Source organism: Sinocyclocheilus grahami, unplaced genomic scaffold, assembly GCF_001515645.1.
Source record: "Sinocyclocheilus grahami isolate Dianchi unplaced genomic scaffold, SAMN03320097.WGS_v1.1 scaffold159.1, whole genome shotgun sequence".
NCBI lineage: Eukaryota > Metazoa > Chordata > Actinopteri > Cypriniformes > Cyprinidae > Sinocyclocheilus > Sinocyclocheilus grahami.
Window position 1 is genome coordinate 183,469 of NW_015505338.1, and position 26,607 is coordinate 210,075.

Below are 26,607 nucleotides of genomic sequence, written 5' to 3' on the forward strand. Positions count from 1 at the left end.
GTTGATATTAGAGTTCAACAGAACTCCAACAGCCGTTTCACCTTTTGTATCACTCCGCTTGCCAAAGTTGTTGTATTTCTCACATGAGTGTCATGGCGGATGCCCAAATCCACTATAATTGAAAAATAATACTGTTTTGTGTCACGGAATGTAGTCTTACGAGCATGTTAGGCGAGAATGTACTTGTTTGGACTTTAAATATGCGGTTTGTTAAAGGGTTAGTTCACCCAAAAATAAAAATTAGCTTGTGTTTTACTCACCCTCGAGGCATCATAGGTGTATATGACTTTCTTCTTTGAGACGAATCCAGTCGGAGTTATATTAAAAATTGTCCTGGCTATTCTAAGTTCTATCATTGCAGTCAGCGGGTGTTGCAGTTGAACAGTTCACAAGTCGTCAAATAAAGCGCGCACATCCATAATAAAATGTGCCTGACACGGCTCCGGGGGATGAATAAAGACCTCCTGTAGCGAATCCATGTGTTTTTGTAAGAAAAATATCCATATTTCAAATGTAATAAACACTTTTCTCTCACTTCTGGTATCTGTCATACGTGAAAGCCATTCCGGCGGATGACGTAAGACGTTGGCGTTGCGTGAATGGTGATGAATGCGAAGAGAGAACAAAACAAAACACCAGTCATGAATTAGAAGTACAAACCGAAGATTTGCAAAGAGAAAAATGTCAGAGGATTTCGATATAAACCAAGAGGACACTGGTTTTCCTTTGCTAAAGTAAGGAAACATTTTGCTTCCTTTGCTCCTATAAACAAACTCGCGAGACTAGCATATCTCAGAGGCGTGCACACTGCGCATACGTGCTGTGTCATCCGCCAGAACGGCTTCCGCGTGTGACAAATACCGGAAGTGAGAGAAAAGTGTTTATTACATTTGAAATATGGATATTTTTCTTACAAAAACGCATGCATTCACTACAGGATGCCTTTATTCACCCCTGGAGCCGTGTGTGGCACAATTTATTATGGATGTGCAAGCTTTATTTGACGACTTAAAAACTGTTCAACTGCAACACCCGCTGACTGCAATGATAGAACTTAGAATAGCCAGGACAATTTTTAATATAACTCCGACTGGATTCGTCTGAAAGAAGAAAGTCATATACACCTAGGATGCCTCGAGGGTGAGTAAAACTAATTTTCATTTTTGGGTGAACTAACCCTTTAATAAAGATAAAGTCTATTTTCCAGGACGTCAGCGGCCGTTCAGCGCTCATGAACCCGCCGAGAGAAGCCTTACCTCGGCCAGATCTTCTGGAATTTACCGCTGGCTCTGGTGTCTCTATAAGTGGTTAAACATGAGATATATTTTGTTTTGGGTAAATCTAACGGGCAGTCTTTGGTCTCATTAATCTATTATTTGTTCCAGAGCAAATAGATTTTGCTGAGGGCAAAATCTCAGCACATTATTTTATGTAACTTCAATGCTGTATATAGCGCTGCCTTTGTACTTTTGACTGAATTGCCTAGCAATATATATATATATATATATACATGACATTGTATTATATATAAATATTTTTGTTAAATTATAACCATTAAAAAACTATAAAAATCACTGTAAAACATAATATAATAAAATATTCAGAATATACAGCTTCATTTGAATGTCTGTCAGTAGAGAAAGAGCTAGAAAGCATGTAAGTGTGACATCTGTCAGCAGTTGTTAACTGAAGCATGCAAACCAGCCAAACCTTGCCACCTTGTTTCCACCTGCTGTGTGATTCTACCTACATTTTATCATCAGAACTGTGGCATCAGACGCCGTAACGTAGTGCTTTTTCCACTTCGTCTTCCACTCGAATCAAGACGCCGGCTGTCAACGCTGTTTATCAGTCCAAAACATTGGACGGAGCAGCGATGATTGGCAATGTCAGGACAAATTATGGCAGTAGCAGACTAGACGAGCATGAATTTGCTGAAGGAAGGAAGGAAAAACGAGCCTCACAGACCTGTGGCGCTCGCAACAAGAGTCTAAAATTATCAAGCTGATCCCGATGCATTTATGATGAGCCTGGCTAATGGGTGGAGGGTGATGGAGGAGGGTCTTTCACACCGTTCTCCCCTCCAGCAATTAAACCCAATGAGTGATGGATGGAAAAATGGCGTAAATGCAATTAGAAAGACTTTTCTTTGGCATAGATCTTTTTTGATTGTGCCAGTCATAGCTGCTGAAGGGGACTTTGAATGGCAGTCATAACTGCTGCCTCCTTTTACATGCATATGAGTGAAGTAGGGCTGCACGATTAATCGAATGCGATTGTCATGCGCATTTTTTTAGTAAAGCCGGTTCTGTAATCAGCAGTAAATCATCATCAAGTGCTTTCAGATGGAGCAGTATTTACTACACAGAGCTGTACTTCACTGACAAGTTACGCAAAAAAAATCACAATTTTATTGTGCGATTATGAAATCAAAGAAATCGTTTGCGATAATGACAGCTGTTTGCATAGCTTCTCAGTGAACTACGGCTCTGTGTAGTAAATGCTGCACCATCTGAAAGCATGTAAAAATACCACATTTAATAACATATTTTTACTCCAAACTAACTTCATAACGTCAGTCGAGTGTTTGAAATAAATCCTTCTGTGATATGATGTGGCTTCTTACACAGAATAAGGCGCGCAACATATTCCGTAGTATTCTAAGCAGTGATAAAGGCATTGCATTATAAATATACTTTATTTTAATGAAAATTATAATAATAATAAACCATATATTGTCATAATCGTGTGTTTATTAGTCACGTTGAATCAATAAAAGCAGTTCAATTTTCTATATATCCAGCAACAGCTATAGGCATTTCCTGGGTTTCTTCTGCGAGACGTATTTGGAGTTTCAGTGCGAGAGTGCCCTCTGGCCTTTGGATGGAGATTTACTACTGATCACAGAACCATGCTTCACTGAAAGATACGCATGACAATCGCAGCTTCTGTCGAATTGCGATTTTGATTCCATTCCGATTTATCGTGCAGCCCTAAAGTGAAGTGCATCATTTCTGATCTTTTTTATTATAAAATAATTATTTTATTATACAAATGTGCGTTAAAATTGCTTTAAATGGGTAATCATTCTCTAAAAAGACTTCAGAACTGCAATGGAAACATATTTATTTAATAAATTCCTATATGTGACCCTGGACCACAAAACCAGTCATAAGGGTCAATTTTTTTTAAAATTGCAATCTATACATCATCCGAAGGCTGAATAAATAAGCTTTCAATTGATGTATGGTTTGTTAGGATTGGACAATATTTGGCTGAGATACAACTATTTGAATATCTGGAATCTGAGGGTGCAAAACATTCTAAATATTGTGAAAATCTCTTTTAAAGTTGTCCAAATGAAGTTCTTAGCAATGCATATTACTAATCAAAAATTAAGTTTTGATGTATTTACAGTAAATCTGGAACATGATCTTTACTTAATATCATGAATTTTGGCATAAAAGAAAAATGGTAACACTTTACAATAAGGTTCATTAGTTAAACATTAGTTAATGTATAAACTAACATGAACTAACCATGAGCAATACATTTGTTACTGTATTTACTAATCTACACTAACGTTAGTTAATGAAAATACAGATGTTCATTGTTAGTTCATGTTAGTTCACAGTGCATTAACTAATGTTAACAAGATTTTAATAATGTGTTAGTAAATGTTGAAATTAACATTAACAAAGATTAATAAACGCTGTATAAGTGCAGTTCATTATTAGTTCATGTTAACTAATGTAGTTAACTAATGAACCTTATTGTAAAGTGTTACCAGAAAAATTTATAATTTTGACCCATACAATGTATTTTTGGCTATTGCTACAAATATACCTGTGTTACTTATGACTGGTTTTGTGATACAGGGTCACATATGCCCATAAAAAATGTGACATTGCTTTGGAATTCTAATTTATATGTTGCATGCAAATATAAAAAAAACTAAAGCATCTCTGCTATAAAATATTATATTGTAATAGTGTTCTGATTATAATGTTATTTCAGGAGCTCAGGTTTTTTTACATTTTGACACGAAAATAAATTTTTGACATTGTTTTTATTATTAAAATTTGATTAATACAAATGGGAGAATTAGTAAAACAAGGATAATATATAGTAAAATGCATTTTAGAATAAATTCATAATTACACACACACGTACTGTATGTAACAAATTACAAAAAAACAATTGTAAAATAAATCTAGTTCAATCATTTTCAGTGTATTTTTATGCAAATCTTAGGTTATTGCATGTAAAACGCTGATGCAAATAAACATGTTACTGAATAAAACTTTCTTGATGTGAATAAATGTTCGTATTCTTTAAAAAGACTAAAAAACTACATTGGAAACATTTTCCTAGATGCGCATTTAAAAAGTCACTGCTTTATGACTGATTTATATGTTGCTTGCAAATATATAGTGAACATTTTTTTAACACGTGTAAAAAATGAGTTTTCTGTCAAAACATGTTATGTATTAATTTATTTTTTGTATAAATGCATGGATCGCAGAAAGGATGCATATGGATGACTACTGCCAGCTAAGAATGGCGTTCTGCACTGATGCTGGAAATCGGGTCTATGTTTAGTCATGCTGTTTGCATCTGCATTGTGGAAAACTCACCAATGAGCAATTCCTCAAATGTACCATGTGTCAGTACGGTGTGTAAAGTCTGACATTTGTTGTGTTTGTTTTGCGTAGATACGGACTACATCAGCACGGAGGAAGAGCAGAAGGTAGAACAGATGCTAACTTTCCTGACGGAGGAGTCCAAGCAGGCAGCTGCCAGCACAGCGGTGAGTACAGCTTCCCACACAGGTTCAGCAAACCACAACCAGCCTCTCCATCGTACCATGACTAGAATCAAACTCTGCCACTGATGGACAGCAATATGGTGTCTGCTGCCTCATGAACCATTAAAATGATTTGGTCAACTTACAACTTGAGAAATCCTGCCAAAGTTAACATTTGATCTTTTAAAATGTAAATATTCCAGTATAATGTAAGCTCACACAAATAAAACATTCTTTATCTGCTTCTGCTGAGCTTAATGAGTGTGGTAGTCCATGTAGGACTTCACATGACTTTTTTTCTGTTTATTTCAGTCCAAAATAACAGATTTTTCAACAGTTATTCTAAACAATTCCAGTGCTATTTGCAGTATTTTGTGTTGTTTTGCCATGAAAATCTACTAATAATCATCATGGTGTAGTTATATAATAAGTGTTTGTGACCATAGGAGTAGAGTTACCTGTAAATATTTTAATGTGCAATAAGTTAATGCAATAATTATTCAAATGTTTAGACAGTAGCAAAAAACAATCAATAGTTAGTTTATTTATTCATTTTGTTTGTTTGAAAAAATATTGATAAAGTATGGTGTGTATTTATAAAGGATGTAAACATATAGAATTCAAATATTGCGCAAATAAGACAAGATGGCAAACTTTTGCGAATAATGCAAGGACTGGTTGAACTTAAAGTAAAATTGTTGGTAAAAAAAAACGGCAAAAGAATGTAACGTTTTGGGAGAACACAATACTTTTGGAAGAGATCAAAGTTTCTCAAATGGAGATCAAAGAGAATGCAACGTTTCATGGGAGAACATATTACTTTTGCGAGAAAATGCAAATGGTTTGTGAGAGAACAAAGTTTCTTGGGGGAAGGCAAAACTTTTGCGAGAGAATGCAAAGTTTTTTGGGGAAACAATATTTTGATGAGAGAACACAACATTTCTTGGAAGAATGCAATACTTTTGGAAGAACTATTTTTGTAAATTTTTGTAAAAAAGTTTCGTTAGAGAATGTAATACTTCGGTGAGAAAATGCAACGTTTCTTGGGAAAACGCAATACTTTTGAGACAGAGTGCAAATATTTTGCGAGAGAACAAAGTTTGTTGGGAGAACGTAATACTTTAGCAAGAGAATGCAATGTTTCTTGAGGTAACTTGATACTTTTACCAGAGAAAACGCCAATGTTTTGTAAGAGAACAGTTTCTCGATGGAATGCAATCATTTTGGGATAATGCAAAACTTTTGCTCGATAATGGTGAGTATCTTTTTCGTGGTGAGTGTCTGGTGAGTGGTGAGTAATGGTGAGTATCTTTTTTTTATCTATTTTCGTGAGAGAATGCAAAGTTACTTGGGGGAGCGCAATACATTCTTGCGAGAAAACACAAAGTTTCTTAGGAGAACAATACTTTTGTGAGAGAACAAAGTTTCTCGGGGGAATGCAGTACTTTTGGAGAAACAAAACTTTTTGCGGGAGAACGCCAAACACTTATCATACAACAACACAACATTACTTGGGGGAATGCAAAACTTTTGGGAGAACACTAGTTTTTTGTGAGAAAATGCGAAGTTTCTCAGGAGAACGCAGTACTTGTATGAGAGAGTGCAACATTTCTTCGGAGAAAACGCAAAGTTTCTCAGGAGAACGCAGTACTTGTACGAGAGAGTGCAACATTTCTTCTGAAAAAATGCGAAGTTTCTCAGGAGAACGCAGTACTTGTACGAGAGAGTGCAACATTTCTTCTGAGAAAACGCGAAGTTTCTCAGGAGAACGCAGTACTTGTACGAGAGAGTGCAACATTTCTTCAGGGAACAATAAGGGAGAATGCAACTCTTTTGCAAGAGAATGCAAATACGTTGCGAGAAAACAAAGTTTCTTAGGAGAACAATACTTTAGTGAGAGAACAAAGTTTCTCGGGGGAATGCAGTACTTTTGGAGAACGCCAAACACTTATCATACAACAACACAACATTACTTGGGGGAATGCAAAACTTTTGGGAGAACACAATTTTTTTGTGAGAAAATGCAAAGTTTCTCAGGAGAACGCAGTACTTGTACGAGAGAGTGCAACATTTCTTCGGAGAAAACTCGAAGTTTCTCAGGAGAACGCAGTACTTGTATGAGAGAGTGCAACATTTCTTCGGGGAACAATAAGGGAGAATGCAACTCTTTTGCGAGAGAATGCAAACACGTTGCAAGAAAACAAAGTTTCTCAGGAGACTGCAATACTTTTGCAAGAGAATGCAAATGTGTTGTGAGAGAATGCAGAAGCGTTAAAATATGTTTCGCATCTTGTAATTTTTTCACCATGTCCACATAGGGGCTCTGTAATTCATGCAACAAATTACATAAGAATGGTTTTACAAGCAATCGCATAAATTCGCACTGCAGTTTATTCCTAATGCGTCAAGCTGCCGTGTACCTGATTGTCATTCAGCAGAGGACAAACAAAAAAATCAACAATTTTTCAGTGTTCAGTATAACATGGTTTTGAAAATTAAATACAACCTTGGAACTTAAAACATATTGAACCAGCTGTCCTTTAAAAGGCTTGTTTCATTCACGAAAATAAAGCGATTCATTCATCAATGGTATCATCTTTGAAAAAATCAATCTGGCCTTCTTCTCCGTCCTCCTCCATCTTGTACTCTTCTTTTAATTTGCGATGGATCTACCTGAACCAATGTAAGACAAGGACAGCTTCAGTGTCACCATTGCACTGTACAGTATACGACTACATTATGGTCCTTCAAGCACCTCAAGCAATAAATCCTGCTGTAGCTTTTAACAGCGTGACGGTGGGTGGCAATAAAAGCCTGTTAGTGATTTTCTGAAGTGGAATCACAAAGTTCCCTGAGGTTTCTGTGGCATAACGTTAATGTAATGGCCGGCCCATTCAGGTCTTTCCACAGCCGCTATCCACCAAAGCATTAGACAGCAGAAAGTGAAGCTCTTCCCCCAAGAGCTTCCCCTCTGCAGAGAAATATGATCGTCCATTCCCATCTCCAACAATGCAGCAGCAGCAGACCCACCTCAGCACAGAGCAGCCAATTCAATTTAAACAGATAATTCGCCTCTGCGTTAAATTGAGTTGTGCTGTCTGCTGCATTGCAACAGCACAAGAAATAAGCATGTTTATTCTATAGTAGCCATATAACCTTTTGATAATCATGTTAAAATAGGACATATTAGTAAATATGGGCAGCTGGCATGACATATAATTCTACCAAGGACATTTTTTCTTGTATAGTTGAATTTAGCTGGACAGCCAAGATTTTGTCATGAACATAACATTTATTCACAATTTTTGTTTTATTTTTTGTTTATACAAAAAGCAATCAACAACAAAAGCCACTTAAACAAATTGCTTTTTTATTGTTTTGCATATTCTTTTTCTTTGTTTTACTTTTTGCTTGCTTGATTTTTTTTTTTTCATGTTGTGTCAACATTTATTTCAAATTGTCTTTTTATTTGTTTGTTTAATTGATTACGGTTTGCTTTTCTACTTTCTTGGTTGTTTTGCTTTGTTTTACTTGTTGCTTGCTTGCTTTTTTGTTTGATTGTTTGTTTGTCATGTTGTGTGAACATTTTTGCTCTTTTGTTGCATGCTTGTTTTTTTGTTTGTTTTGCTTGTTTATTGTGTGGTGAACGAAGTGATTTTAATTACAGTATTAGGGCTGGTAAGCGACTTTTAATCTAATTAATTACATGATGTGGAGATTAATCTAATTAATTGCAAATTAATCACATCAAAGATTACTCCCAAAAGATCATTTAAAGTCATTGTTGTGTAAAGAATCAAACAGACGTTACAAAAAGTAGCTTCAGCAAGAAATATTTAGTTTGATTCAACTTAACATTTATAACATATACCCTTTTGGACCATGAGGGTGAGTAAATGATGACAAAATTGTCATTTTTGGGTGGGTGAACTATACCTTTAATCATTTATTTTATAAATTGTATTATTATTACTATGGAAATATGAAATTATTTCTTTAATGAAATGATACTCTAAATAATAAACTAAAACTGCCAGCAGGTGGTGGTACATGGCTTAATCATTGAGTCATTCATTCATTTGATTCGTTCAAATGGCTGATTCATTCAGAAGTGAAGTAAATGCTTCTTTATGAATTGTCCATTGAATCATTAGGCTTGTTCTACTTGAATCATCATCACCATCAGATCGGTCGGTGTGTGACATCAAAGTACCGCAACAGACAACTCCTTATGCTTTTGAATCGCTCTCGTGGTACTTTGATGTCATAAACCGATTGGTCTGTGCAGCGCCGCTTCAAATCCAACGAGCCTAATGGTTTACCAAATTCGTTCGAAATGTGGATTAAGAAATTAAATGCAGCTGCGTGTCTCTCGGTGACGAACAATTCTGCTTTGTCTTTATATTTTCGTTGGCAAAATTGAGCAAAACAGACATTGTGTCTAAAATAACATATTCACTTTTTATTTATTGAACTGTTGTATAAGATCGGTATCACATTTGTACTCGTGTGATATTGCTTAACTATATGATGTAAATATGAGACAAAAATTCAAACGGGCATTTTTGCCCCATATCTTGAATTTTAGGGACATTCTAACTACGTTCTCTAAGCTCCATCATGCAGTGAGTTGTTACCCTGCATCATATTTGTCATCGATCAACTGTATGACATGTCAGATGACCCACATACTGTATAGGTCTGAGGAAGGGCAAGTACGTTAAGTGCGTTAATAATTTCAACCCGTTATTTTTCACCGTAATTAATTAATCTAATTAACGCGTTAAATCCCCAGCCCTAATATATATATAAAATATATAAAACTAAAATCGTCTCTTGTCATTTATTTTCCTGGAGCAGACTGCAGCATGTCTGACACTATATTTTCAGTCAGAGTGGCATCATTTGAATGATATCCCAAAACGTATTTGCGCTTCAGAGAATCGCTGCCATAATTATCCTCAGTTTTTCGTCATTACACTACGGATGGAGAATTGCACCAAATTACAGATGCAATCATGAGGTAGTGTGAGCTTTTGAATTTATTCACATTTGGTAAATCTTTTGAGATATTCGGGTAATTTTCTGCTAAGTATGTATTCAGTTGCTTTTTATGTTTGATCTGCTAAAAAATACCTTTTCTTTTCCTTCTCTCCAGTACTTTAGTAAATTAACATAATGTTAATTAATAGAGATAAAATCAAATCAACCACATTTATTTTAAGAAATATTCAAAATTTACTAAGTTATTAAAGCAGAAATGCATAATTTCAGCCTCTTATGTGTCTTTAGAGTTAAACTGAAGCTGACAACATACAGTATTTTCCAATCACCGGATCATCTGGTGGCAGATGTACACGCAAACCCATTTATGAATGCAAATCAAGTTGCCACGTCTGGTTAACGCTGAGGGAACAGAACAGCGTGGTTTTCCATATTTATCATCTGGCCACAATTTAAACAAAAAATAAGGAGATTTTCTTGTTGCGTTATGTTATGCCTTGTGGCAACATGATTTGTTTTCATGTCACAATGCAGAACTTTAATAAACAGAAATAGTATTGCTATTGTTCCCCTTGAGGTTTTAAGTGATGAACTGTAGCTAATGCAATATTGTCCATGTGTTTTGGTGGCATCTTTTATGAGCCATAACTATTTATTGCTATAAAAATCCTACTTATATTCAACCCTTGATTAAAAGTTAATACATTGCGTCTCTATAAATCAAGCTTTCCTAATAGTGACCGTGGTTTCTGTGTAGATGTTCAGCTGTTGTGACCTTCAGTTATTTGATTTGTTGTGGGTGAGGATTTGTTTCCTCACCCAATCATTGATTGACTTAATATGTTTATTATAATGGCAGAGACAAAACAATTTAATGTTGCTTCTTATTTATGTACACATTCAAATAATAGTGTTTGTTTATATTTCCACTGTTCATTTTAATTTTAGTTTAAAAAAAGTTATATTATTTAAAGTGACTTTTCATGTAGTATTCACATTTATTTCGGCTTTCAAATGTACTTTTACAAATATTTTTTTGTCTTAGTTATCGATAACAACACTGCCCCCAAAAAAGGCATTGGTTTATTTGATGACATACGAGAGGGAATTTATTAGGAACAGTGTTAGTGGTGCCAACAAGGCCAAAGATATTGTGCTAAACAATGCAGGTTCTGTTCTAAATCTTAAATTGTGGAGGATCCGGCAGATTACCACAATCTGACATACTTTACTTGAACTAGGGCTTTTTAAAATGCTGAAAATGTGCTTGACTGAACCACTCGTCTTAGAGTAACATGCTTTATTGTTACACTCTTTTGCTTATTGTTTGATAAATTACTTTTGGCATGATTACATAAAATAACAATACAAAACGCTGCAAAAACAACCTATTCTGTTTGCTTTCCACAGGTAGGAATGTCAAAAGAAATAGCGTTGTTTTAGTATTATTTCTATAATATTATAGTATTTATTAATATTTCATAATAGTGTTTGTTTATATTTCCACTGTTCATTTTAATTTTAGTTTTAAAAAAGTTATATTATTTAAAGTGACTTTTCATGTAGTATTCACATTTATTTCGGCTTTCAAATGTACTTTTAAAAATATTTTTTTGTCTTAGTTATCGATAACAACACTGCCCCCAAAAAAGGCATTGGTTTATTTGATGACACACGAGAGGGAATTTATTAGGAACAGTGTTAGTGGTGCCAACAAGGCCAAAGATATTGTGCTAAACAATGCAGGTTCTGTTCTAAATCTTAAATTGTGGAGGATCCGGCAGATTACCACAATCTGACATACTTTACTTGAACTAGGGCTTTTTAAAATGCTGAAAATGTGCTTGACTGAACCACTCGTCTTAGAGTAATATGCTTTATTGTTACACTCTTTTGCTTATTGTTTGATAAATTACTTTTGGCATGATTACATAAAATAACAGTACAAAACGCTGCAAAAACAACCTATTCTGTTTGCTTTCCACAGGTAGGAATGTCAAAAGAAATAGGAATGACTATTATAAAATATTTTAAACCTGGATAAACTAAATTGTGGGTAACAAAGGAAAGTAAGAAAGGTTTCACTGAGAAAAGAAAATGTAAGTAGTTACATTTTGCAACTAGTTAGAAATGGAAGAACTAATCAGTGGCTTTGCAAAAGTTTGCGAACGTCTTGCAAAGTCTTCATTAGACATTCAAATTTATGATTTTGCACTGAGAAAGTTTTTGCAACAAGTTTGCCTGGACACAAAATCATGTTTAAAAGATACCAGGTTGATACAATGTGCTCTTTTGAGAAAGAACTAATCACTGGATTTGCAAAAGTTTGCGAAACTCTTTAAACACTTTAGACATAATTTTTAAGGCAACCATAGCAGGTTTACATATGACATTTGCTCAAGCAATTGTTTAAACAGGTTGTGCACTCATTGCATGCTCCAATCAATTTTATCGATCTCTGAAGATGAAGGAAAGAATGCTTACCCACTGTTGACACTGGACAGTTGGGGATATACGGCAGTAGATTAAGAAAGCCTTTAATTCATTTCCTGAATTTGAATTGTATTTGAGCTGAGGAAGCCAACAGGGTGCAAAATTGAAATTAAAATGAAAACGCATAAGGAAACAAAACTACAATTCGAAATATGACTTAAATATCCAATTCAGTTCAATGTCTATGAATTTAATGTTTTTTGTTTGTTTTTATTTAAGAGCCTAATTGGTGCATTGTGAGAGGTTGACTACCTATGGTTAATTACTATACCAGAGTAAAGTACAAATAGTGTGAAACATTTTGTAGAAATCTAGTTTAATTTCTTATTTTCTTGCAGTCGTTTGTATAATGACTGCATTTCTGTGGTGCTAGTGGCAGGCCAGCATATTTATACTGTTTCAGGAAGGAAAACATGTCAGTATTCAGCCAAATTGTCATCACAATACCAAGTTTGCTCTCAATATTCTCTGTAGTTGCCTGAGCAGAGGTCACTTTTCTAAGATACTTGAAGTGCTTTGAAGTTCCTCTCTGAGCCTTGTCCTAGATTTCAGCTTTCATGAAGACATGAGCTTAGGAAATCTGTTTGCTCAAAAAAATTAATAAAAAACAAGCTAATGGCACAGCAGAGTGGAAGAGGAATAATACAGTTTTCTGAATCTGCTGGCTTTCGGTTGGGAAATCAACTCCTACACGTTTTTTGACAGATCTCCATCGGTGCGACTCACCGCAGTGTAATCCGTTCCTGCACGGGCAAGCCGTTTAGGGGAACGCCGGTATTCCAGTAAGAAACATAGTTATTTTCACTTCAGGAAAAATTACAAAACTACAATTCGAAATATGACTTAAATATCCAATTCAGTTCAATGTCTATGAATTTAATGTTTTTTGTTTGTTTTTATTTAAGAGCCTAATTGGTGCATTGTGAGAGGTTGACTACCTATGGTTAATTACTATACCAGAGTAAAGTACAAATAGTGTGAAACATTTTGTAGAAATCTAGTTTAATTTCTTATTTTCTTGCAGTCGTTTGTATAATGACTGCATTTCTGTGGTGCTAGTGGCAGGCCAGCATATTTATACTGTTTCAGGAAGGAAAACATGTCAGTATTCAGCCAAATTGTCATCACAATACCAAGTTTGCTCTCAATATTCTCTGTAGTTGCCTGAGCAGAGGTCACTTTTCTAAGATACTTGAAGTGCTTTGAAGTTCCTCTCTGAGCCTTGTCCTAGATTTCAGCTTTCATGAATGCATGAGCTTAGGAAATCTGTTTGCTCAAAAAAATTTATAAAAAACAAACTAATGGCACAGCAGAGTGGAAGAGGAATAATACAGTTTTCTGAATCTGCTGGCTTTCGGTTGGGAAATCAACTCCTACACGTTTTTTGACAGATCTCCATCAGTGCGACTCACCGCAGTGTAATCCGTTCCTGCCCGGGCAAGCCGTTTAGGGGAACGCCGGTATTCCAGTAAGAAACATAGTTATTTTCACTTCAGGAAAAATGAAGTTTGATTACTCAGGATGGAGTTGTGGCATTTTTGACAGCGCTTCGAGCTAATTCTCCTCAGGAAAGCTCGCTGCAATTACTTGGCGCTTTTTCTGGGCAATTTAGCTGTGAAGAAAGCTACAATTTTCACTCCCACAGCAAAAGTAAGGCCTCCTCTCTCCGTGAGTCTCCAGCCAGCTTTAAAGTGAGCGGAGATTGACATTTGTTGGTGACCTGAAAGTCCAGAGAGGATTTTTTTCTTTATTTTCAAGAAGCTGCCAGCCTGGCTGTTACATAAGATGAATAATGAAAATGATGAGACTGGACAGCAGCAGGGTTAGCATTGTATATTAAAGATAAAAATAAGATGGAAACTATTGACACATTAGTTAAAAGTAACATTTTCATAAACTAATTACATTAATTAACATGAACAGAAATGAACAACTAAAATGTGTGGTTAAAAAATGAAATAATATAATGATAAAATGCTAAATATATAATGATTAAAAAGTCTTCAGTGATGGTTGTTAACACAAGTCGCATCTTCATAATGACAAAGGACTATAGGTTTGTCCAGAATGGATGCTTGTTTATTTATTTAGTGAAGGAGTTGTTTTCAATAAACAAACAAACAAAGTACACACATAAACACAGTATGTTAAACTTTTTTTTTAAGTTAAAATATTGAGTTTAAATTGATCTCCAGTAAACTTTGTAATGAAGCACAATTGTTGTTTTTAAATAAAACAAAAAATTTGATGATATTATAATATATGAAATACTTAGAAATGTTGCCTTAGCAATTAATTGAAATAATAAGTTTGAAGTAAAATAAAAATAAAAATAATTTATTCCAGTTGAATAAAATTATTTATTCCAATGTATATTATAATTAAAGCTTGTGAATTGAAATATAAAAAAACTTATAAAAATGACAAAAACACATAATAATATTGCTAAAACTTAGTTCAATTTAACTTAAATACTTGCACTTAAAATTATAAGAAAGAAAGAAAGAAAGAAAGAAAGAAAGAAAGAAACTTGGTGAATGGATGTCATAGACTCGATGCTACTGAAAATCTCATACAGAATCTTCATAAGGAAGTTTGGAACATTTTAACTGTGTTTTCATAAGAAATAAACAACATATTCTAGACATTGTTATTAATTATTTTTATAGTGCCATCCAGTCCTGTAACCTGTGTTTTCACTGAAAACCATTAGATTTTCCAGCGGATCTCTACATCAGATGATATTGGCTCATTTACATGAATGCAATGGTGTTCCCGCATGGCGACCAGCAGGCTTTGCATTTCAGGTCTTAGGGCAACATATCTAATCATACGTAGAGTGCTGAACGGTGCAGTGCAGCGTCTTGCCTCCTCAGCACATTGGCTCTGACTGGAGAGGGATTTATGACCTGCGGCAATGAATGGATTGAGCCATCAGCTCATGTTGATCTCTGCTGGTTATAATTCCAAAACCCATTTACTGTAGCTATACAGCTTTATAGGCAGCATTCACAACAATATACATGCACAGTAATCAGTGAATATTATTCAAAAATATTTAGATCTACTTTATATAAAATATAAATACTGTATTTTGAAAATATCCCAAAATCACCCTGGCCCTCAAGTGATACTCAGTGTCTGTGATCCTTGTTCTGATTGGTGGATTTCACTTCAGGATTGTGGGAAGTGTAGTACTAATGTACCTAAAATGATGCTACTGGAAATTGAAGTTTCCTTTTTGTCTGATGTCACCAAGGCTTCTTTGTCACAACTGAATCAATTCAATTCAATTTGATCAGAATCATCGCAAGTCCTTTCTCTCTCTCTCTCTCTCTCGCTCTCTCTCTCTCGCCGAATAACCAGTTTCACTTGCATTTGGATTACATTTCAGAAGTAAATTAGGTTGTGAATTCAGTTTCTTTTAGACTTTAGCCTCACAGAAATCACTCTCAAATCAAGCAGGTTTTCGTTGGAAAATGCATCAAATTTGCATGACCAGCTTAAACATGAGATAAATCTGCATCGGGGAAATGTTTCGCCCTCAATTCAAACTCTTGGATTAGTAGTGAAAGCAAGAGTAAATGTAAATGCAACAGGACTCAAAGGACTAATTCACCAAAAAAGGAAAATTTGCTGAATATTTTGTTGGAGAAATGTAGCATTACACGACTTGCTCATTAATGGATCCTCTGAAGTGAATGGGTGCCGTCAGAATGAGACTTCAAACTCGTCATTTTAGCTGGAAGCAGTGGTTTGAAGTTAAAAATGTCTTAACAATGGATTTGTTTCTTACAAACATGCAGCTTTTTGCTTCACAAGACATTAACTGATGGATTGGTGTGGTGTGGATTATTGTGATGTTTTTATCAGCTGTTTGGACTCTCATTCTGACGGCACCCATTCACTGCAGAGCATCCATTGCTGAGCAAGTGATGTAATTTCTCCAAATCTGATGAAGAAATAAAGTCATCCCCATCTTGGATGGCCTGATGGTGAGTCAATTTTCATTTTTGGATGAACTATTCCTTTAAGTCACACAGTCCCAGTCTTGACTGATTTCTCTGTTAGTTTGCGCTCTCTGGCTAGAGCAACCATATGAATTGAGTAAAGCACCCAGCGTTTTTATCAGGCCGCCATGAACCAGAGTGAATTGGGCCAGTCAAGGTCACTGTCTGCCCCTGCAAATTACCTTGGGATAGTGGATATCTTCCCTCATTACTCAGACACAAGATCTGAAGGTAATAGCTCAGAAGAGACAGACTTAGGAGGGAGTGAATGAGATTTTAAGGGGCTTGTATTTCCTTCATCTCAGCTTAGAGACCAAACAGAAACCCAATCATTCCCCTTGAAACAAAGTTTGACTTTGAGAATGGAAGGACATTGCGGAAGACCCGACACAAAAACAAAAGGCCTCGTTCAAGTCAAAGAACCGCATGAAAAACTGATGAAGAAACCGATAGGCCGGCTATCTGGGTAACTGAGGATATATCGATGGTTTACTCTCCAAAATTGCTTGCGTCAGTGCAATGCCTTTAAAATGAATTGAAGGGCTGCTTTTTGCCTCACATTCTGTTTTTAATCAGTGTAGATGGAGCAGTTCAAGTATTCATATTAAAAGGATCTCAATAACTTTAGCTTGTCCTCTGCACCCTTGGCTTCATTACATACAGGTCGGTCAAGGACTGTCCGTCTACAACATGCAATCATTGTAGACTTGTGGAAGGAAGGTTTGAGTACTTGTATAATAAATGTATAATTTAGATTATTTAGTCGTTTGACATGTTGTTTGACATGATTAATATTATTATTATTTAAAATAGTTAAATAATGGCTTTAATAATTGATCTGGCCAGTATATTGGTCTATCACCAATTTAAAGTGAAACTGTTATTAAGATTTGGGCGAATAAGAAAAATGCATTAGCATGAAAATGTGAGGTTGTCATATTCTGCGGTGTATGGAGTGAGGCTGGTTGCCAGCAGAGCATGTGAGCGGAGCGGAGGGGGAGCGGAGTGGTAATATTTCCTTCAGAGCGCAGAGCGCCTTTCTGAAGATTCCGCTCTGCTCGCTCAAAACGCTCTGTGCCGCTCGCTCAACCCAGAATGCCGTTTGGTGATTTGCTTGTTCGAGATCGAGAATCTATAGAGATCGAGAATAGTAGAGCAGTTATGGAGTTCAGATATTGTTTCAATGAAGTTGCAAGCCTTATACATAAATGTAAAGTAAAAAATCTAAGTTACGAATGAGCAGGGAGAAGAAACTGAGAGGAGAGTTAGATTGCAGGGAGAGTTAGTAAAGATTCATATTGGAATCTGAAGCGGCACATTGCCAGAAAGCACAAGGATGTGCTACGCAAACATGGTGCCGCAAAAGGTGAGCTATAGTACATAGCATAATAAATGAATAAACAGGTAGGCTAAGGTTATATTCGGTTGTACGGAGCCCCGATCATGACATGCAGACAATTAATCACGGCCAACGAATTTAGAATAGGCTAGTTCTCTTTTATGCTAGGACTACATTATGGCCACCAATTAAGAATTAATTTTTTCGTTTAGTCTAAATTATGGCCACAAATTAAGTATTTGTTCTCTTGTTTAGGCTTAGCTGCCACGAATTCATTCGTTCGTTAATTCGTTCATTCCCTAGGTTAAACTGTAGACCTAAACTAACACACAGCTGTATATAGGTCTAAATACAGAACTACAGAGTACAGAAGATATTAGCCTACACCACTTGGATTTTGGAAAACCAGTGCTGGATCCCTCCCGCAAAATCTCCAGCATCCCCAGTGCTTCTTCCAGCGCTGAGCGAGTGTTTTCGGGCACAACGAATGCTGAAGCCTGACACTTTGTCCAAGCTAATGTTTCTTAAAGTAAATTCTAAAATCCAGTAAACATCAAGAGACGTTTTAATAGACCACAGTTCCCCGCAGTTATGGTTTATTTTAACTTGACACTAGAAAGTGTGTTTCTTTCATTGACGTCAGTTCGTAAACCAAGCGTTCTTTAAGTGCATTTTATCTTGCGTGTGCTTTTCACAGGCTTTATGATCCAGGTGTATTTTGTAAAGATCTACACACATTTCATCTCGTGTGTGTGTGTGCGTTTGTGTTTTAATGAGCCTGTTTTGAATGTTCTATTGCACAACAACTGCAGCTATTTTAAATAAAGTTAACGAAAATCAAATACACTTTTTCAGTTTTTGCATTTTAGGTAGGTTTGCTAAGGTTAGATTCATATAATTAATACATTTTAATTAATACATTACAATTAATAAAATTAAGAAGAATGTAAGAATTTCGCTCTGAAACATGATAATTGCTATTTATCAGCATGCTTAATTTTAGACAATAATCCAAGAATTTCGTTACAAACAGTAAACAATTAGGCTTACTAGAGAAATTTTATGTCGGAGCGGGATCTGACCGGGAATTGGTTCACGGTGAGCGTGAGCGGAATATTAACGGAGCGCTTGCTTGTGCTGTTAGAGCGACTGAGCGGAGTGCACGTCCATAGAGCGGAAAACGTAGCGGAGCGTCATACCGCTCCGCTTCGCTCACATGCTCTGGTTGCCAGGGATGGAGGCCTGGCTGCTCTTCTATCACAGAAGGCTTTCATCCACACTCCCCATGAAATCAGTACAAATAACTCAATTAACACTTGCAGCCATGTTCCCTCCCTTCCCAGCTGAGGAAAGCCTTGGGATGAAAGCGTGGATATTACGGGAGTCTCGTGTGACTCCGACTGAAGGATGGAAGGAGAATATTCATTAGCGTTTGCTGTGGCTGCTTTAGGAATTCGGTCTCTTGGAAATCACAAGACCAACTGACAGAAGGAACTGTAGATATTTGGGTTAGATACAAATCTGTTTGTTTAATTGCTTTAATTAATTGCTTCAAAAATATTGGTTGTTTAAGAAATATAATTTCATGGATTCAGATTTGATTTCTGTTTTAAATCATCTATTTAATTATCAATTGAATCTTCTATTGCTCAATGTTATATACAAAAGTGAGCACGTCGGGGTCACCAAAAGTGAATATGCATCTTCTGACGTCTTTGTACATATGTGTTCTAGTGTGTTGACAGTTTGAGGACTGTTCTCCCTGTGCTGAATGTATTATCTTGTGTGTCGTCCCCTTGGGATGCGTGCAGAAAGTTCTTTGCAGCTTTTTTTGAAATGTCATATATGTTGAATATGTAACGGCTTTAATGTGCAGGTGCGCAGTGTTCTACATATGAATAAGTAAATAGCATATGAATAGAGAATAAAAATAGAATCTATTTGCCGACCTAACCTATATCACGTTATATATCAAAGTTATCAGTTTCACTTCATTCATTTGTTATATCTGTGAAGTTGGTTTTTGAATTTTTAATATGCATGTATGTTTAATATGCATGTATGTCAAAATTTCAATTACAATGTCTAATTACATTTTTTCTAATTACAAAGTAAAATGTACAAATAAAAAAACGTAATGTCTTTTTTTTTGTGGCAAAAAACTAACAAAACAATCATGGGTTTTGAAGAGGATATGACAGAATTTACATATCTGTGTGAACTATTCCTTTAATGTGCAGTACTCTCTCCTGACTTGACTGTGTAATAATAAGGTTTACATATTAATAAGATGCTTGTATACTAATGAAGCTCCATCAGCCTGTTTCAAGGGGTCAGGGGTCAAGCTTTGTTCGCTTGCTGCTAATTACAAAAATTGCATGCTGTGCAGGTGAAAATCTGTTTCTTTGAGTATTTATTAGGAACTAAAATGAGGTCTTCTGTAGCATAATAATTTCTCAATGATTCCAGTGATGCATACTTCAAAAATACCATAAGTAGGCACTTTTTGACATTAGGGGGACCAGATATCCCAATATTTCACTAAGAAGTGTTTGGCTGTTAGGCTCACTGACTTGAAATTAATTAGGATAAGAACAGTGTGCATTGTATTGCTTAGTTTGTACATAATGATAAAAATGAGTCATTTAATAAATTAATTGAAAAGGACTATGAAAAAGGGACAAAAAGTTCCATGGTGTGAACTTGTCCAAACTATCACTTAAAATTTAGCAGAATACATCAGATATTATGCACTCATTTATTGAAAACAATAAAATAAATAAATAAATCAGGAATTCGTTGTAAAATTATGCAATTTTATTTATGCACGCACTATGCAAATTTATTTAATGAAACAACAACAAAAAAGGTTCAAACAGTCCTTAATATCCTAAATACTGTCTCTCTAATATATAGTTGGTTTGCTGAATATGATGACATTGTGGAGAATGAAAAACAAGGTCTTTGACAACACTTTCTTTCTGGAACATCTTTCACACAATGTATCTGCTTCTTAAATTATTAAATCAGTCTTTTTCTTTTACAGCCGACCAGCGAGGACGATCTCTGCCCGATCTGCTATGCACACTCCATATCAGCCATCTTCAAGCCCTGCTCCCACAAATCCTGCAAGTGAGTTGCTGCCAACATCCTATCAACAGCTCCATTCTTCCATTCACTCTTCCATTTAAGAGATTAACACCACGCCGTTAAAGGCCTCAATGACCATTACTTATATAGAGCATGAACACTGCCTGAAATACTAAGGACATGTTTCCACTGTTGCGATACAGTAATTCCACTGGCAGTGCTGGGTAGATTACTTAAAAATTGCAGTCCATTACTGATTACAAATTGCATGATGGAAATTTTAGTTTGTAATGTAATCTATTAGATTACAAACATTGAGTAATTTATTCTGACTACTTTTGGATTACTTTTAGATTACATTTGGCATAACATGTAGCATTACGTTATGTTTCACAAATGACTAATTAATTAAAAAATTCACAAAAACCAATTCATTAAATCATAAAAATGTCAAATTAAACTAATCAAAACTAATCAACCCCCTTTAAAATGTAAACAATCGAAATAATCATGAGAACAATAAAAATATAAATATTTTAATTAACAAACATCAGAGAACTAAAAAGATTGTGTGGGCACTCCATTTTCCGACTGGTGTCTGCACTTTCATAAATCTGTAAGACTTTCCAAATGTAAGCAGTAGTTTTATTAAAATAAAGATGAATAATTTACTGCCATTGTGTGAAGAATATGTAATCATGTAATCCATAAAAAGTGTAATCTGATTATGAGCACTTTAAAATGTAATATAATCTAACTACAAGTACTAAAGCCAGCAGGCACAGGACGTCAACATAATATCATGTTGACATTGGACATGACATCGGACAGACATTGTATTTTGGTTGAGAATGAAAATCGGGTTGATGTCAGTATTTGACGTTAATTTAACGTTGGATTTTGGTTACACAACCAGCTGACGTCGGTATAGACCAATTCAGAGTAGACGTCACCGTTACGTCACTTGCAGCTGCGGAAAAAACACTGGGAACTGGAAAACACTGGGAACAAGTGGAGGTAAATGGGTAAAATCCATAGAATAAAATAAACTAATATTTTTGTGCCTTTTGATGTCAAAATCTGAATAATTTTTATAGAATACTGTCGTCAAAAATGTCATTTGAAGCTAAACGCAGACATTTAAATGGACATACTATGGATGAAAACTGCTATGATTACTCTACTTTTAAAGCATAAATTTGATTTAAACAATAGATCTACATAATATTCACATATGCTGTTCATAGGGGACGTATTGTATTAGCCCTACAGTTACAGCATGAAATATTATTTAAACCTTACTATTAACATTTTTACATAACATTTATTTATTTTATCTCACAATTCTGACTTTTTTTTCTCGCAAATGCAAGTTTGCACTTTAAAATGTAATATAATCTAACTACAAGTACTAAAGCCAGCAGGCACAGGACGTCAACATAATATCATGTTGACATTGGACATGACATCGGACAGACATTGTATTTTGGTTGAGAATGAAAATCGGGTTGATGTCAGTATTTGACGTTAATTTAACGTTGGATTTTGGTTACACAACCAGCTGACGTCGGTATAGACCAATTCAGAGTAGACGTCACAGTTACGTCACTTGCAGCTGCGGAAAAAACTCTGGGAACTGGAAAACACTGGGAACAAGTGGAGGTAAATGGGTAAAATCCATAGAATAAAAGAAACTAATATTTTTGTGCCTTTTGATGTCAAAATCAGAATAATTTTTATAGAATACTGTCGTCAAAGACGCCATTTGAAGCTAAACGCAGACGTTTAAATGGACATACTATGGATGAAAACTGCTATGATTACTCTACTTTTAAAGCATAAATTTGATTTAAACAATAGATCTACATAATATTCACATATGCTGTTCATAGGGGACGTATTGTATTAGCCCTACAGTTACAGCATGAAATATTATTTAAACCTTACTATTAACATTTTTACATAACATTTATTTATTTTATCTCACAATTCTGACTTTTTTTTCTCGCAAATGCAAGTTTATATCTCCTAATTCGGACTTTATAACTCGACTTAACTCAAAAATAGTGAGTTTGTCAAATCTGAGGGAAAAAAGCCAGAAGAGCCGAGGGGAAAAGAGAGAATGACGAGTTGTTTTTCCTTATTAGAATTGTGAGATATAATCTCGGAATTGCGAGAATAAAGTCAGAATTTTGAAATATAATATCAAATTTACCTTTTTTTATTCTTTTATTCCATGGCTCCATAGACTGCCGCTTGAAAACCATAATTGTCTGCCTCCAGATAGGCTCCGCCCACAAAAAACGTCATCCCTGTTTCGGATCTGTAAGACTGTCCCACTCTCTAACGTCAATTTCGTTGAATAACAGTGCTTATCGCTGGGTGACAAGCTCTTGTAATATGCGGAGAACATTTTGAAAATGACATCTAATCAATATAATTTATAATCTTTTTAAACCTAACTATTTTGTACCGTATCTGTGAAATTCTCTTGCTGTAAAGGCTATCTCTCCCAGGTTTTCTGCAACCAAGATGCATCCTGAATGTTTACAAACCTATAATTGGTCTATTGGACATCAAATTAACATTGACATTAGATGTTGTATTGACATTGAATTTTGGTCATCCGACATCGCAACTGAAATTTAACCAAATATTAAAGCTGTATGGCGTTGTGTGCCTGCTGGGTAACTTTTAGAATCTAAATACGTAATCCAGATTACGTTTAACCAGTTACTACCCAGTACTGTCCACTGGTAATTTTGTGGTCTCATCACAGCATTGAAGTTGTCACAATACTATTTGTATACATAAAAACTGTGCTCTCAATAAAAACAATTTTCTTGGCAGTTTGTTTTTGAGTCGCTTGACGTATATCGTGAAGCGCAGCACAGATAACTCACGCTTTGACGTGACTCAGCACTCTTTAAGTGATTAAATGTCACTGACGGACAGATCTCTCGCTCCCTCACTCACTTTGTCTTTTATTTCAGGGCCTGTATCAATCAGCACTTAATGAATAACAAGGACTGCTTCTTCTGCAAGGCCACTATCACTGGAGTGGATGATTACACCAAACCAGCCAGCTCTTAGTGTGCCCTTTACACACACACACACACACACACATTTGGTGTTCAAAATTCCACATTATGTACACTTTCCCCAAAGACTTCACTTCAAAAGCACACATGTTCAGGTTGGACTCTTTGTTTCCACTTAGTCCATGTATGGTCACCATCCCGTCACTGTTGGTTCTGCCAGCATTGCCCATCTGCACTGGTGTATCATAACATTTTGTCCTCTGACGAATGGAACAAGGCCTTGCAAGGCAATTGCTCTTCCCAGGTGTCTTTGTGATGAATGGATGAGATCCTGTTTAGAGCCGCGTGCTCATGGTGCTTCTGAAGGAGCAGCTGAAAAACTGAATGTGGAAGATCTGCTGATAGTGATGGAGAGTGTCTCGCCACTGTCTCAATCGCTTCACATGTTGCCCTGGCTCTTTTTCTCATCTGATTTCATCTCCTCTCTGCTCATTTCTATTCTATCCTTTCATCTCATCTATTTTAGTCTTCTCTTTTCTCCATCTCATGTCTGCCTCTCTAATCTACTCTATTTTCCTGTCACCTTTTAGTCTCTGCCCATTTTGTCTCATATCCTCGCTTTTGTTTTTTTTGTTTTTTCTCTCTTTTTCTCTTATTCTTCTATCACATTCTAGTCTCTCCTCATCTCTTCTTTTCTCTCATTAATATGTTTAGTCTCTGCTTTCCTTCTCATGTTTTCATCTCACCTCTTTCTTCACTTCTTGTCTCTTCTCGTCTCATTATTGTCTCTTATCGTCTCATTATTGTCTCTTCTCGTCTCATACTTGTCTCTTCTATTATCTGCTCACCTAATTCTCACCTCACCTCATTCTCATCTATTCTTATTCTTGTCTCTTCTCTTTTTGTCTCATTCTCGTCTCATTCTTGTCTCTTCTTTTCTTGTCTCCTTTTGTCTTCTCGTCTCATTATTGTCTCTTCTTTTTTTGTCTCCTTTTGTCTTCTCGTCTCATACTTGTCTCTTCTATTATCTGCTCACCTAATTCTCACCTCATTCTCATCTCTACTTCTCATTATTGTCTCTTCTCTTTTTGTCTCATTCTTGTCTCTTCTTTTCTTGTCTCCTTCTTTTGTCTTCTCGTCTCATTCTTGTCTCTTCTTTTCTTGTCTCCTTTTGTCTTCTCGTCTCATTATTGTCTCTTCTCATCTCATACTTGTCTCTTCTATTATCTACTTACCTAATTCTCACCTCATTCTCATCTCTTCTTCTCATTCTGGTCTCTTCTTTTCTTGTCTCCTTCTTGTGTCTTCTCGTCTCATTATTGTCTCTTCTCTTCTCATACTTGTCTTCTATTCTCTTCTCATCTAATTCTCACCTCATTCTAGTCTCTTCTATTCTCATTCTTGTCTCTTCTATTATCTTCTCATCTCATTCTTGTCTGTTCTCTTTTTGTCTCATTCTTGTCTCTTTCTCTTCTCTTCTCTTCTGTTCTCTTCTCTTCTCACAAACTGGTTATATTATCATATCAGGAGTTAAACTCCGTACTAGTGAACAGTTTTTCACATCACTCTGTATTTGCTAATGTTTTTATACTCAATAATGACAGCCATATTTGACATAGATGACAACATGTAGTGTATGTAATAAATGTCTTTTTTATTTATAAAGCATCATACAAGATAAAAAAGACAGTTTCGGGACATGGACAGTTTACACGGAGATGTAAATACAATGTGAGACAGTGATAACTATTCCTGTTTGAGAGAAATCCTTTGATTTCCCACCAACACTTGTTCATTCTGCTCTCTGCTACATTTCTCCATTCGGACGGCTTTCACGTTTGATCTGTCGTTATAATGGTGTGGTGTTCGTGAATGTTCTCAAACAAGCCTCAGCTTTCTTCATACCCAGATCTTTCCTTCAGTCTGTTCCATTAGGAGTGCCTAGACTGCTGTTTTTTGTTACAGAACACCAACAGACATCTAGATTTAAGTGCTTTGCTGTTGTGTGCATGGGGTTATCTTTCCCAGAATCCTTTGCTAATGGATTATGTTACACTCAGGCTCTGCCTGCACTCAAAATCCATTGCCTTGCCACAGATCCCTTAAAAGGATATTCAGCCATTGTCCACTGCAATTTTCTACACCAAATAAAAGTCTAGTGGTGCGGCCCAGTTTTAAAACCCACAAAAAATTAGATGGAGTGAGCCAAGACTGGAGGTGGACCGCAGCTTTGACTGTCACAATACAGTACGCAATTGTTAAAACAACTTGTACAGAATTCATCATACGCTTCTTACTAATGCACACAGACTGTTTATTTAACACGCAGACAATTTGCTACCACCGATAAACCACTGAACTTCCAAACACTATAAAACTGATAATAAGTATGAATTATCAAAACCAAAAGAGTGTTTGGGTCACTACTTCTCTCATTTGGACTGTTAAAGCATTTCTCACAGTGTGGTGTAATGTTGTTTTTAAAAAGGGGGTGCATGATATGAATGTAGGACCCCCCTCTATAGTTTACTTAAAATGTGTGCGCGCATTTGCGATGAGCGTGTGCAGACGACTTTAAGGGTTTCCACTCTCAGGCATCTGCTATTGTTGTCAAAGGGAATTTTAGATTAGTTAAGCAATATTTAAAGGACTGTTGATGTTTTTTTTCTGTTTTTTGTTTTTTTTTTAGAAAGAGAGGACATGGCAATTTTTGGTTCTTTCACTTTTGTGAGAGTGTACATGTATTGATGTATTATTAGCATTAAATTATTTATCCTAAATGCTGTCTTGTGTGCTTACTTTGTAGGCACTTTTCAATGTATA

General features: G+C 35.7%; 1 protein-coding gene across 1 annotated transcript in view; it reads left to right on the forward strand.

Moving 5' to 3' along the window:
* Nucleotides 1-23,920, forward strand: part of rnf123 (ring finger protein 123) — a 156,912-nt gene extending 132,992 nt beyond the window's left edge. Inside the window, exons 35-37 of the mRNA XM_016282404.1 lie at nt 4,716-4,810; nt 20,700-20,785; nt 23,737-23,920. Coding sequence (XP_016137890.1) covers nt 4,716-4,810; nt 20,700-20,785; nt 23,737-23,836 — 281 coding nt within the window. The 3' untranslated portion in view covers nt 23,837-23,920. The remainder of the gene's footprint in view (nt 1-4,715; nt 4,811-20,699; nt 20,786-23,736) is intronic.
* Nucleotides 23,921-26,607: the final 2,687 nt, after the last annotated feature.